This window comes from Thunnus thynnus, chromosome 24, assembly GCF_963924715.1.
Source record: "Thunnus thynnus chromosome 24, fThuThy2.1, whole genome shotgun sequence".
Classification (NCBI taxonomy): Eukaryota; Metazoa; Chordata; class Actinopteri; order Scombriformes; family Scombridae; genus Thunnus; species Thunnus thynnus.
The window spans coordinates 16,271,440-16,286,337 of NC_089540.1; the positions used below are offsets into that span (position 1 = coordinate 16,271,440).

A 14,898-nucleotide genomic window follows, 5' to 3' on the forward strand; every position below is an offset into this window, starting at 1 on the left:
GTGATTTTGTTGGCGGTTTTTGTAGCACTGTACTTGCACCACAATATCACTTGTTTTTGAAACAGAGCAATAAATCAGACTGATAAACACACTGACAGATCAGTATTATGTAACTGAACACCACATTTTTTCTGAAGCCCCCTTTTCTTTTTGTTATTGTTAATGAAATCATCTCTCATCCGCTGCAGGTCATTTCTTGCCATCAGTCTCAACATTACTCTGATATTCTCACAGTAGCATCATAACCCGTCAGCCGCTGTGCCTACCATTGATTGTGACTGGGCTCATGTCCTTGAGTTGTCAGTGATTATTTTGCAGAAAATACACAAAGATGGAAAAAAAAGTCAAAAAATTGTCATAATATTGTGTATTTCTACCCCTTAAATTCATCTCACAACCTCTTCTTGGGGTCCCAACCCCCAAATTGGCATCCACCACTCTACTGTTCCCACTGAATTTGATTATTATTATTATAGATTTTTTGCATTTGTTTTAATATACTGTGTATATGTACTGTATATATTCTGCTAACCCAATCAAACATGAATTACATAACATTCTTGGCTTTGCGTATCTGTTAAATTAATGGCTTTGACACTGAAGCAAATTCTCAATGGTCCAAAAAGGCTTCATTTAGACATTACAGGAGCATTATGGAAAGAGTCACATTGCTTGCAGGATATTTGACATTTGGTCGAACAATGGCGAGATGGAAGACTGCATCAGTGCTCATTTACAGTTGTTATCTAAACTGATTTTAGTTTATTTTTTGCATAAATTGTGATAATTAAAGACATTTTGGGTTTTCACTTTCTTGCAAAGAGTTTGATTGATATGTCTCTCATGTCTGTGTGTCAAGTATGAAGCTCAAGCCAGGAAGCAGTCAGCTTAGCTTAGCATGAACAGCTCATCTTACTCTCTCAAAATACCCCTAAAGCTCACTAATTAACATGTTGCACCTTGTTTGGTTTATCCATACACAAAGAGAAACACAAAAACGACAATTTGTGGTTTCACCCAACTGCATTTAACTCCTTGTAAAGAATTTAACTTGTTAATTAGTGAGATTTAGAGGTGCTGGTAGGCATATTTTTTCACTCTGGAGAATACCAGGCTAGCTGTTTCCCCCTACTTCCAGTCTTTATGCTAAGCTAGGCTAATCGTCTCTCAATCCATACGTGACATGAGATGGAGATTAATATTCTCATCTAACTCTTGGCAAGAAAGCAAATGTTGAACTATCCCATTAAGCGACAAATCTTTTACACAACTCTTATATAAAATTGCCAACACATTTAGAAAATTAAGTGCATATGTGACGGGGCCTCATGACTCTATTCTTTGTTTTTAAAACCATTTATCAAGTTCTGACCCATCATCTTGACTAGTGTGGATACAAAATCTTGAAGAAAAAGAAGCCAAAACTGTGCCAAAATGACACTTGAGACACTGTTTATGTGCTTGTATATTGATGCTTACTGTCTCTACCAACAGACAGACACACACTGTTTCTTAAATACTTGCTGATGAGTAAGCAGGTTTCAATTCAGCATTTCGCTGAAGGGCAAGTCTTTTGAACTTGTTGCCCATTTCGATCTGCCTGACAGCTTTTAATTTAGACACTGTGAACTAAACCAGTTCATTATGGCCCAAATATATTTAAAAACTCCATATTTTACTGAGGTTATTTCCGTGCAGGATGGATGTGTCATTGTGGTAACGTGACGCTTCCATTATTTTTTATCCATGCTGGAGAAAAGGTCTATGGGGACCCAACTCATACAGGGGAGGAGTTTTAGTGTGTGTAGGGGCAAGACTGAGTAACCAATGACTTCCATCATCGGTATAGAAAGCCTGCCTCCACTTCTGGGTCTCCCCCTGTCCATGTTCAGTGTGTTTTCATGAGGGAGTTTGCAGCAGCCGTGCACCAGGAGCTCTAGAGGGAGGGTCTCTGAGTGCGAGCAGAGTTTTTATGTCTCTGCTTTCATTCAGTGGATGCTCAGTGGCCCTTGCACAGCTTGGATTTAACTGTTGACCGGCTGGCTAACAGGTGGCGCTTGGAGAAACAGTGAGAGGACTGTGTGTGGTGCTGCTGCACACTGGGACACTTGGAAGACTGTTGAAGGAGCGAGCAGCATGTTGAGTGTCCGGACGTGGTTCCTTCTCCTGGTTGTCTGTGCTGGGAGCTTGGAGGCCTGGTTTTGGAATTCAAAACCAGAAAAAACCACAGAGACCCCATTAGAGACAACCACGGCAGGAACGACAGGTGCCACCCCAACACCTGGTGGCACAAAGAAGGAGGATGATGATGATGATGATGATGACAATTTGTCCGGGGTTGGGGAAGAAATCATCAATGTGGCCACTGGAATCCGTAAGTTTGTCGAGGCGTGGGATGTGACCCCGACCACCGGGACTACTAACGGAGGCCTGACAGAGAAGGTGGAGAGCGCTAACCCTAACACAACGGGTAATACAGACAGTGTCAGTGTGGGGAGGGTGGAGGAGGGGTCAGGGGATGGTTCTGGGTCAGATCTAGAATCAGCGAGGGTCTTGAAAGGCCTTGAAGGTGGCCAAGTCCTACCTAGCAATTTAACTGGGATTATAGGTAATGTTTCTGAAATAAATGGGACTCTCGAGGGTGTTTTGGATTCTACGCTAACCCCCCTTGATAGCAGCATTAATGGTTCTGACCCAACTTGTCTCCCGGTACCCTCTGATTGGCCCATTTGCTCAGGTGATCAGCCAAAGTTTTTCACACTGCCCAACTTTCTCAACCACACATCTGTGGAGGAAGTAGGCGCGGCCCTACAAGAGTGGGCGTGGCTGACAAAGGCGGGGTGTCACCACGGCACAGAGTGGTTCCTCTGCCTCCTGCTGATGCCCAGGTGCTCTTCACCTGCCGCGCCCATGCAACTGCCCTGTCGCAGGTTCTGCCATGTGCTGCAAGACAGCTGCTGGGTGTCCCTGGAAAATGGGCGGCTCCCGGTGGAGTGTCACCTTCTGCCTGAAAAAGCGCAGGAGCCCGGTTGTCCTCCGTGTATGTCAGTTAGTGACTTGAAAGGTAACCCCAGCGGGTTAGAATGTATCCTGTGTGGCGATACATTTTGAATCCGATGTCACATTGCTTTTCGTCGTCGATGTTTGTGTTTGTGCAGTGCTTGTTGTAGTAATACACATGTCCAAGCTGCAAGAGTTTGTCACACATTGTTGCTTCTTTTGGATATAGTTGCCCATCACATTGTTCACTTAAAACATTGATTTTGCATGTTTTAGCCATTTTTAATGCAAGTCACAACTACATTTTAAATCATATTGTGGTGTTTTAAGTGTTTGAATTGCAATTTTTCACTCCTACCAGGCAACTTGAGGTGCATTTATTTCACAACAGGAAGAAAATCAACCTGCAGGGACTTGAGTGGATCCATCCCACTCAACATCATGCTTGCATTCACTGTTCTCAAAGTTATTCTTTTTCTTGCATTTGTAGGAGCAGATTGATTAGGAATAATAAGGTAACAGATGAAGTAGAGAAGTAGACATGATGATATGTGTGATGAATACCTTAGCTCAAGCACATTTCAAGTCTCTGCAAGTTTTAAAAGCATATTGACATCAGCAGAAAACAAAGGATGCCTGGAAGGAAAATCTTTTTGCTTTGGAGAATGGTTGCAAATAATGTAGACATTAAAAAATCAATGCAATCAAATGCAAAGAATGGGTTACAACATGCAAATCCAGTGGTATGGTCCTGTACTGCAAATGCTTTTCAGTTGCTGCAGTCATCGCCGCTACTGTTTTTGTCCACTGCACATGTCCAGAGAGGGCTGTTGAGCATGAATGCATGACTCACACCTGAGATCATGTCACTGCCCCTCCCCGGCTGCATGCTGTGTCCATGTGATTGTCTTGTCAGCTGCACAGTGCAGAACTGCATCTGCAAAAGTCTTGCTTTATGTGAGTCAGCAATGGTCAGCAACAGCAAAGATACAGGTTCTTTGAGAATAGTTATTGTTGAATTGACACCTGAATACTGCAGGTGATTCATTTTTAATATTTGGACGTTATGCTATAGCAAATATTATTGGATGTAGCAAACTTAAAGCAGAAAAACTACCAATGCATGATGTAAAAAGTTTCACTAGTTATAGAATTATGTCCAGGAAATGAGAATGATGATTTTCAAGTACAAGTTTACATTAACTCAAGCAAAGGAAATGTATATTATGTGCACAGTTTGGAAGTCTCTCACTGCTAATATACCCTTAACACAGGAAATGCTCCAGAGGCCCTTGTCCAACCTTTTAGTGGCATCATAAATTTTGCAGAATGGAGTCTTCATGAGGGGACGATTGTATAAAGTATAGACTCTTCTTTAAGGGGTTAACCATGTGAACTTTTCTCCATTAAAGTATCTTTATCATATGTTTTCCCACAGGAATATTTAATGTAAATGTTCTGGGTTTAAGTGGCAGATAGTTTTTGTTAATTTCCATCTGGCTTTTTCTACTAAATAGGGCTTGTGTTTGGATAACCTTTCAGCTCAGACATAAACCACACTTGAAGTTAAAATCTAGAAAACTCGTGTGTGGGATCCTATATGTGGTGGAGAATTGTGGGTTTTGCCTGAATTATTATTATTATTATTATCAAGATGTTGTGAAACTGGCTCTCTGTATGGAAACTGCTGCTGCACTTGCAGTACAGGATATGAAACATCACTGTACTTGTCGTTAGGCTGTTTTTATTGGGTGTGATTTCCAAACACCTGCTTTGGCTCGTTCATTATCCAAAAAGGGAAAAAAGAGAGAGAAGTGAGATGTTAAGGGTCTTGAAAGTGAATTATTTTGCAGCAGACATGCTGTTCTGTTTTTAAGGACATAGTGAATCATCAGGGAATCCGTTGATATGTGTATTAGTTCCATGTATTGCACATAATCAGTTTAGGTTTTAATTGTAATAATTGTGTTGGTTTGACAAGAAAATCCGTGGTTTCCCACATGCAGCATTAGTCTGTTCAGGCTATAATCGCTCCATTGCTCCTGTCACGTCCTACTCTTGCATGCCTGTCACGCATTTCTGTCCTGGGTTATCTGCTTATCATCATGTTTCACAATTTCTGATCAGCTGGCGTGGAATTTTATGTGGATTTAGAGGCGACTGGAGTTTTAGCCTCCAGAGTGGCAGAGAGGGGAAACAATTGGGCCATCTGTGGTGGGGAGGGAGGAGGGGAGGCTGTGGATGGGTGGCATTTATGATAGCGGCTGTGGGTGGGAAAATGGTCTGCTGCGAAGAAAGAGTGTGACGATTGTATCATCGGTTTGTTACAAAGGGCAACGGTGTCGCGGTTTTGTAACAAGAGAGCCTTGTGACTGGGATGAGACAGGGCGGCTCGAAGTCTCTGGCAGAGGTCAGAGGGCATGGCCAGTCGCCCACCCTCCAAAACCAGTAACACTTGATGGGTGGTAATTAAGTGTTCGGCCAACCATTAGATGATGAGCAGAGACAGAGAGTGGGACAAAGTGTGAGAGAGACTTTTATGTGGGTGGGGAATTACCCGCTCTTTAAGGCAAAGTGGTTCACAGTCAGTGCACAGTATTCTTCAAAAAACCCTGCATGAGATCAATTTAATCATTTTGAATTGCATTTTCACAATTATATACCACTAACCAGCGTCTAAAATTGACCCTAAGTACATCCATTTGCCTGAAATTAGCTTGTTTTAGAGAAATTTGGGACATTTTGGAGGTTTCCTGGGCTGCCACAATAACAGCAACAAAAATAGAAAACAGTATGAGAGAAAGCAACAGCAAAGCTTAAAGGGGCACTCAACCAATTTTACACATAAAGGCCCATTTACTTGCCATGAGGAGTACTAATCGTCTCTGTTTGCCTTGAAAACTTTAATGTTTTAAAAGAAAGCCTGAGTTTCAGAGTGGAAGTGTGGAGTTTTAAAGATGTGCAGGTAGGGTGGCCACACTCGAAGGTGGAGCAAAAAGCCTGAATCAAAATGAATCGTACAAATGGGAACAATGTCAAACACTTTTGAACTGTCTCCCCTGAAAGGCATTTGTGATGTTGCTCTCAGTTGTACAAACCAAAGGTGATGAAGCAGTTGAAAAAGAGAAGTTAAAATCCTGGCCAGTCATTGCAGGAAGTGGGCATTTTTGTCCAATTGTTTGTTTTGGAAAGGGGGAGGGTGTCTATAACAGTTTCTGTTTCCAGCTTCTGAAATGCAAATATTTTCTACTTTTTTCTGTTTTATATCACTTTAAACTGATTTTTTGTTTTGAATGTTTGATTGAACAAAATAAGAGAAGATGTTACCTCAGACATTTCTCACTATTATCTGACATGTTATAGACTAAACAATTAATCGATTAATTGAGAAAATACTCACATTAAACAGTAATGAAAATAATAATTAAAATAGTTGCAGCCCTACTAGAGATAAAAAAGTCAGGATATTTTGGCCTCTGCTTTGATTCTTATTTTAATCTGCATCTTGTTGGTCCCCCAATTTGTGGAAGTGCAACAGTACATCACTAGAGTTTCCCTTTAACACACAACAGGCCTATTTCATCACTGGTGGCCATCAGTTGTATCTTTAATAGTGGACAGATGATCAAGACAGCTGCAGAAAATAAGGGAAAAGAGACAGGACTAGCAATACACTGTGGCGCCCAAAAAACTAAAAGTATTTTATAGGATGAACCCATGTTTGGGAAAAAAGGGGGATATTAGTAAAGTACCAAACAGGAAATAAAAGTCACACATTGCGTAATTATGAATAGCTGATATCAGTCACAAATGTGATACCTGTTGCAGCTCATATCTTCACACAGTAACAGATCTTGTGTTGGATATTTAGATTGGACTGCAGCCAAGAAACCAGACTATTTCAAATCTTGAATCTTGCTCTAAGAACAGCTAGATGGGAGCACAAAAATCCATCTGATGTCATCTGAACTCAAAGAATCGCTTTCTCTCTGCTGATCCCCCCTATCAGTCAACTTTAATTGGCTCTCAGCTCTCAGTTTATTCAAACACGGATTAATGTCCAACTGGGGAACAGAGGGAGGCTGTCGCAGCTGTGTCGCCTCCATCTGAAGTGTTAACTGATGGGACTCTCCTCTTCTCAGGCGCGTGAAGTCCAGTTGGTTCGATCCCAGAAGGGCTGAACTTGCAGCTGGGGGGGATGTTAATGGTTGAACCCACTGGGGGTCACTTATTGTCTGTGTGAGTGAGTAGAAGAACGTCTCTCATTCCCTAAAGAGACACTCAGGATTAACAGCTTAACATTTTTTCCTTGACTTGTTTGCAGGTAAAGAAGCAGACTGTATGATCTGTATAAATACCTCGGATTCCTCTAAGTGTGTCATTAGACATTTAAATTATTTTGTTATTGCAGTGCTTGCATTTCCAAATAAGGATTGCAGCTTTCAGATGGAGGTAAAATTAGCTCTGGTTGAGGCATATTTTGATACTGATGTAATGTTCTTTAAAAGTTTGCATGCAAACAACTAAATGAGTGAGGATTGCTCGCAAAGAATGTTTTTGTGTAATTATAGATGGCTGAACGAGTAAGCAGCCATACTGTTGTTCTGCTTTTCAAATAAACAAAAATTCTTCTGGCTCATTTTAGGTGAAGTTTGTAATGACTTTGTAATGAGAGGGGACGCAAGTTTCAGCTTTATCAAACAGTTGTAAAACCTACTGCTCCTGCAGCGTTTTCTGAGTTTTGGCTCTTGTTTGAGCTAGCGTTGCCAATTTTGAGATGAAATGTCAGTTTGGCAGGGTGTAGTTGTGTTGAACTGTTCACAGTTTCAACCACAATAAGAGGCTAGTCATCCAGCTCAATAAATTTCATCTTTTTTTTTAAATCAACTTTTTTGTTGTTGTTGTCGTCTGGATGCACTTTCTCATTCTTCATCATTGTATCCAACAAATGTTGGCGCTTGTTGCTTGTACAAGTTTTGAAATAGCAGTTTGACAAATAATGATTAGCTAAAGATCCATTTACTGCACATTTTCCAGAGCTTTCAGTTACATCCTGAGGCCAACATCAGCAGATGTATATACTTCACTGTGCACACCACCTCTATGAAATCACTAAATACCAGAAAAAGACATCAGCTGTGTGTGAACACCAGACCAAAAGCATTGACCAGAAGTCAAGTGGATGGCGGAGAAAGGTCAAGAAAGGTCAACACCAACACCAGAGACCATCTTTTAACAGAAATAGGGGTTAATATCTCCCCTCACATACAACCTCCTGCTATAATGGGAATCAAATTCCAAACTTGAGACTCATAACAACTAAACCATCTCCATAATTGTGCAACTCTGTCTGCTCATGTGCCTGAAAGTTCTGGAAAGGTTGCATCTTGTGTTAAGAAATATTGTCAAACAACTTTTATCATATTTGTTTGTATGATGTTTTGGCAATTTTGCATCAAGTTTGTGGTGTTCAAGCTTAAAAACATTGATTCCGCTCCTGAAAACACTCATAACGTATGAATTTTGCATTGCATTTTTCTTTTTGTCTTGCAATGTGACGCTACTCTTTGCAGCAGGTGTGGCTATACATGTATTTACATTACAGCTGCAACAATTCATTGATTAGTTAATGGAAAAATGATTAATCGCCAACTATTTTGATAATCGATTAATCATTTAAGTCATTTTTGAAACAAAAATTCGAAAAACATTTGATGCTTCAAATATGAGACTCAGCTGGACAGACAGAGGTATTGTTTTGATTTAGAGGCACTTTGTATGTTTTCTTACAATCTGAATCATCACTTCATTTGATGTGTCCATGTCTGGAAACATAATTTGATTTTGGCCAAAAGGAAGAGACTCAAAAGGATGTATTTACATTATTTTTAGGGATGTTCTCTTTATGTTTCTTAACCTTTAGGGATATCATATTTCTGACCCCTGGAGAGGCACTTTACACTCCTAAACCTCTGGAGGAGTCCATTAGTTCCACAGTGACATTTCAGCATGTTTTAACTGGCATGTTTTGTCAGTACAGGCTTTTGGGACTGACGCTGTATGTGCACTTCATCCTATTACAGTCCCTCATGGTCCGCTTTCCCATGGACATCTGACACGCATTTCCTTCCCCTGTCTCTGTTTCTCCATCTGTCTGTCTGTCCGTCTCTGTCTCTCTTCACTGGCAGTATCTTTTCTTCACAAAGTAAAGCAGGCATTGAGTTACTCTGGGGTTACATGTTGGAAAATACAGACATGGCACTTCAGTAATCCTCTGTAACAGAATACATGAGGTCATTTTTTATTTGCCGGTGAGACATCGCTGCATGTTGGTCTTTCATACAATGGGTCCTGTTAACATGGAGAAAGGGCGTCAGGGAGGAGAAGGAAGCAGGGCAAGAAGCCATGAGCAGACATCTGGGTTAGCATGGTGATGGTTTCCCATGTATACATGTCATGCCAGCTTCCAGCTGTCCTCCAGAGGACAGCTGGAAGCTGGCATGATGTGCATTTTTTCGTGCGTGCAAAAAATACGAATAAATTCAGAGCGGCTGAGAGGCTGAGATTGCAAATCCGATAAAGAAACTGAGAAAGAAATTCTAAAGAATAGTTGGCAGACATTGTTCATGTTAACTGGGGCCTCAACTGTTAGTGGCTGTATGGCCTGTTTAGTGGGCAAGCTGTGGTTGGACTGGAGAGCTTCCAGATGTGAATGTGCATGAAAAGTGAAACAAGGTTTGGCTTTAGAGAAAATCATGTTCTTTATGCTGCTCTTTAATAAAAGTAAGAAACAAGTTTTCTATATTGTCATTTATCATTTTAAACATACAGTTCATTCGTAATTTGACCCACCTGATATGTGCAACAGCTGCAGCAGCTGTGTCACTGTAAGATTAACCAATAGCAGGTGCCCTCAGTGGGAAGTTGACCACCCTGCGTGCTCAGCTCGACCTCCAATTGGACAATATCCCACAGGATGCGGACTAAGCTGTAGCCGCTCTGCTGGTTGAGACGATGTAACACTCACCATTCATGGAACAGAGTGTGTATCAGTGTGTGAGAACATGTGTTTGGGATTACTCCCTGCCAGCCTTGGGTTGGTGGGTGCAGATGTGCTGAAAGTTGTTGTGCAGTCAGTTATGAGCTGGTTGTCCCATAAATAACTTTGCATGGTAGACTCATCATAATGTGACTTTCCTCGCAGCAGGTAGCAAAACACTCCTGAGAGTTCATAAAACAGGATTAGAGAACTATAATCAAAGAGATTAACAGCCAGAAAGTTAAGAGTCATTTGAAACCACAAAGCAAATAAACATATGTAATTCAGCCATAAATTTTATTGGTTGCAAAGAGCATTCAAAAGAGAATGTCATAACACGTTTCCTCTGATAAGCAGTCCAACTATTCTGTATTGACTAGTTGTTAGGTGATCTTTCATGAAAATCTTTACAACACAATGGGACTGTAATAAGAAAATATGATTTTTTTCCTGAATTTCTTGCAGTATTAAATGAATCCCGTAGAAAACATGCAACTACATTTAATTTGAGCAGGAACATTGTTTAATTCATTTGATCTGCAATCAATAACGCAATGATTTATGCTTCATTCTTTTGAAAATATGTCTGTTTTTAGGCATTGCTCTGAGGGTGTCAGTGTCAGTCGGACAATCCATCTCCAGACTGAAATATCTCAATAATTGTACTGTAGATTGTCTGTGAAATCATGTTTCCAAGAGGATTAATCCCAATGACTCTGTTAATCACCTCAACTTTCATGTGGTGCCACCATCAAAATTCAATTTATCAAACTTGATTTATGACCAAATACCTGCAAAACGACAGAATTCATAGCTATACGTTGTGTTTTGTGTTAATTAGCAAATGTTATCATGGTGTGCTTAACTAAAAAGAACATAGAAACATAGTGAACATAGAAAATATTTATAACTGCTAAACATCAGCACGTTAGCATTGTAATGGTGAGCATGTTGGGATGCTGATAATAGCATTTAGCTCAAAGCTAGACTGTGTTTCTTTTGTTACATAATCTTTAAATTGTATCATCTACCTCAGGTTTGCATGACATTAGTTACCATTAGCTGCTGTAATCTACCGGTGATATCAGACCATTTAAGTCATTTAACTCCTGAATATATTGAACTGAGCGATGACGCCTTTTATTGCTGATGAATTCCCTTGTAAGAGGAAGAATGTGTTAGTTTCTGTTTCCCCCTCAAAAGTTTAGTCTCACCTTAAGGTTGAAATGATTCGTTGGTTGTTGTTAATCAGCACAAACAATTTTGATGATCTCTTAATTGTTCAAGTCATTTTTAAAGTAATTAATGTTGGAAATGTTCTGCTTTATGTCACAAACTTTTAATTTAAAATTTAATACGTATTTGAACTGTTGGTCGACAAAAACAAAGCAGTTTGAGGGGTGTGAGGGTGTTGTGATGTGGCATTTTTCACTATATTCTGTAGGGCTGCAACTAACGATTATTTTCATTATCGATTAATCTACAGATTATTTTCTCAGTTAATTGATTCATCGATTATTTGTGCAGTTTGTAAGATGTCAGGTTTCCAGAACCCATGATTACTTTTCAAAATGTGTTGTTTTGTCCGACTAAAAGTCCAAAATCCAAAGACAATTTTTACTTATCATAGAAGAGTACAAAATACAGAAAATATTCACACTTGGGAAGCTGGAACCAATGAATTTTTACAATTTTTGCCTAAAAAAAAACAACTTAAATGATAAATCTGATATAAATAGTGTTGTCAATTGACTAATCGATTAATTGTTGCAGCTCTAATATTCTGACATTTAATAGACCAATTGTTTGATTATTTAAGGAAATAATCAGCAGATTAATCATTTTAAGGGCACATAAAAATGCAAATCAGAAATGAAAGCAGGAGCTTAATTGGTTCAATCTGGAAAATTAGTCCAACCAGAAGTCTTCTGTGAAGCCAAGTTTGCACAGAAACAAGCTCATAGTCTGTTTCCTATGTGACTCGTAAAATGATGAACGTGTGAAGTGATGTTCAGCGTGCAGCCACCATTATGAATGATGATGGTTTTACATCTTGCAGGCATTTCTCAGTTAAGCTTAGCTGTTTTCTCGCAGAGTTACGGTTTCCTAACTGAACAATTAACAAGCTGAATTTGATACTTTTACATAATTTAGAAACCTTTGGAAACCCCCATGACCACTGACCTCTGTGACCTCCCCCCCTTAATGCACAGATTGTACTTTTTTGGTCAGCTTCTCTCATGAATCTGTGATGACAGGCCGGCCTCAGGAGATCCCTTAGTTAAAGTTGCTCCCTTGTGATGCCGATTTATGAGAATTTAACTATTGGTCTCAAGGCTGCCGCTCCTTTCCCTCCAAGCTATTTCAGTCTATGGGAACTGAAATATCAGCAGTTTTTCCATTAACTTCACCCACTCCCCCAGTCTCACGTAACCTAAAAGTAGAAACAACATTGGTTAAACCACCTGTGGCTAATCAATCAGACTGTTGGAGTTTGATTTAAATGATCAATTTGCCAAAATTATAAAACCATAAAACCAAGCAGATAATTTTGGTTTCATTTGCCTGGATTTGGAGATATCTGTCTCTAAAATCTCTGCCTGATCTCTGTTTGTGGTGCTCACAGCATTTAAGATAAGATTAAACAGAGACACCTTGTATCAGTGTCCTAGTTACTCTGGTAAAGCTGTAGAAAGTATAGTACCAATGAAACATGATGTAAATACCAAAACCTTGGACACATCAGCATGGCTAGATGTGAGAAAGTATGTTGTCTCTTCTTGTAATTTGGGCCAAACAAACCTTCTTAGCGTTTTAGCATCTTTCAGCTCATTGTTTTTGTTTTACAGGTCACAAATTCACTGTTTTTGTTCAGTTGCAGCACTCTTGCAGTGTCATTTACAGCAGCAAAAAAACTCTGATAAAGACAGACAAAGTTGGTGATAGTTGAGCATTTAGTGGATATGGAGCCACATTACCCTCAGTAATTGGTGGAAACCAAAATGGAGCTAAAAGCACGGTGAATATTGGACTTACATTAATAAAGTAGACAGGAACACAACTCTGAATGAATGCTAATGTTGCTCTGTGTCTCCTTGATGTTTGATTTAAGCAACTATTTGATGATAACATGCTTGCCATATCAACTTTATAAGGTGTTAATATGTCAATGTTGTCTTTACACCTCGTTGCACTTCCCCCAAGTGGCTAAAAAAAAACAGTTGCTGCAGGTTTAAGCATTAAAGTTCACTGTACACTGATCACTGATTGAGGCTTTAAGATCTGTGGTTTGCTATTTGACCTGGAGGGTCAGTTTGGCTTAGGGTTTGTTTTTCCAGAGGCACTTGTGTTATGGTTGGGTAGGCTGAGTCGGTGACTCATTTAAAGCAGTTTCTGAACTTGTTGCACCTCCTGCACTGCACATAGTTTTCATCCTAACATGTCTTAGCACATCCTGACCTGAATTTTGGTCTTGAAACCTTTTTAAAAGATCCTTCAATCAAGAAAAACAACTTAATCAATCACAATAACACTGTTAACGCTTTCAGGAAAGTTTGTCATCTGAATGTTATTAAAAATTAACCAAATATCTAAGTTTTTTTTCCCAAAGAACTTGTGATTTGCTGATCATTTCTGTGCTTCAAACTGACTGTCTTGCTGCCTTCAAGTGCACCTCATAAGCTCCTACCTCGGACTCATAAATACAACCTTTTACACACATTTTCGTGCTTTATTTGGGTGAAATAATGAAATATATCCCATATTAAAAGTTGCAGTGGATGATTTTGGCCAGGAATCAAGCAAAAATAGTACATATTTGTCATATTTACCCATCATTTGACATTTGTGTATTTACAACAGCACTTGAAGGCAGGGTTCGTCTGTTTTCTTTTAAAAAATGTCTCTCAAGTTTCTGACTCTGAATCTTGATTTGCTCTGTCTTCCTCCACTGCAGAGCAGAGTGGTGTCTCTTTGCTCCAGCTAATCGGAGACCCACCACCAGATGAAATCACCAAGGCCTACGGGCCGAGAGGGGAGACCTCCTACATCTTCACCCCTGCAGCGGTGTCGGGCCAGCCGGCTCTGGCCCACGTCCCCAACCCTTTCTATCGCCACTTCTCTCTCATCTTCTACATCAAGCCCTACACTCCCGCCGCCTCCGTCCTCTTTTCCATCACAGACCAGTCCCAGAAGCTCATTTACATCGGCGTCAAGCTCACGGCAGTGCAGTCCGGCCGACAGAAGGTGCAGCTTTTCTACACCGAGCCTGATTCAGAGGCTTCATATGAGGCGGCCAGCTTTAGCGTGCCGAGTCTGGTGGACACCTGGACTCGCTTCTCGTTGTCTGTTTTTGAGGAGCAGGTGACTTTCTACCAGGGCTGCGACTCTGAGCCACAGGTGGTGAAGTTTGAGCGTTCGCCGGATCCCATGGAGCTCGACACAGGATCGGGGATCTTTGTGGGTCAGGCAGGAGGAGCCGACACTAATAAGTTTCAGGTAACATTTAAATTACAAATGAATGTACAAATATGGTGTTGAATCTTAAAGTGGTCTACAAGTTAATTCAGCTGTATGCATGTTGCATGTTTATTTGAGTCAGTAATACATTCATGGTACCTTGATCTTCAAAATATCAGCTTCACAAGATGGTCTACCTTGATGACGGATCATTTTTTCTACCCAAAGACAATAGTGTTATGTTTATATGCCAAGTTTTTACCTAAAATATAGGCAACGAGTTACAAACTGGGGCCACAAACAGGAGACACAAAACACATTGTGTGTATCCTTTAGATGTAACAAACATGTTGAATGTATTTCCATCCTCATCAAAAATTTGCAAAGCCAATTTTTTAAAC

At 40.1% G+C, this 14,898-nt stretch overlaps 1 protein-coding gene across 9 annotated transcripts in view; it reads left to right on the forward strand.

Annotated features, from left to right (window-relative positions):
- Window positions 1-14,898, forward strand: part of LOC137177262 (collagen alpha-1(XVIII) chain-like) — a 53,461-nt gene that overhangs the window by 15,889 nt on the left and 22,674 nt on the right. For 3 of the 9 annotated variants that reach the window (XM_067583430.1, XM_067583434.1, XM_067583431.1), the window contains exons 1-2: window positions 1,869-2,470; window positions 13,995-14,536. In XM_067583430.1, coding sequence (XP_067439531.1) covers window positions 2,137-2,470; window positions 13,995-14,536 — 876 coding nt within the window. In that variant the 5' untranslated portion in view covers window positions 1,869-2,136. Of the gene's footprint in view, window positions 1-1,868; window positions 2,471-2,750; window positions 3,065-13,994; window positions 14,537-14,898 lie in introns of those variants that run through there. The other 6 variants (XM_067583432.1, XM_067583439.1, XM_067583433.1 and 3 more) reach the window with 4 other exon arrangements.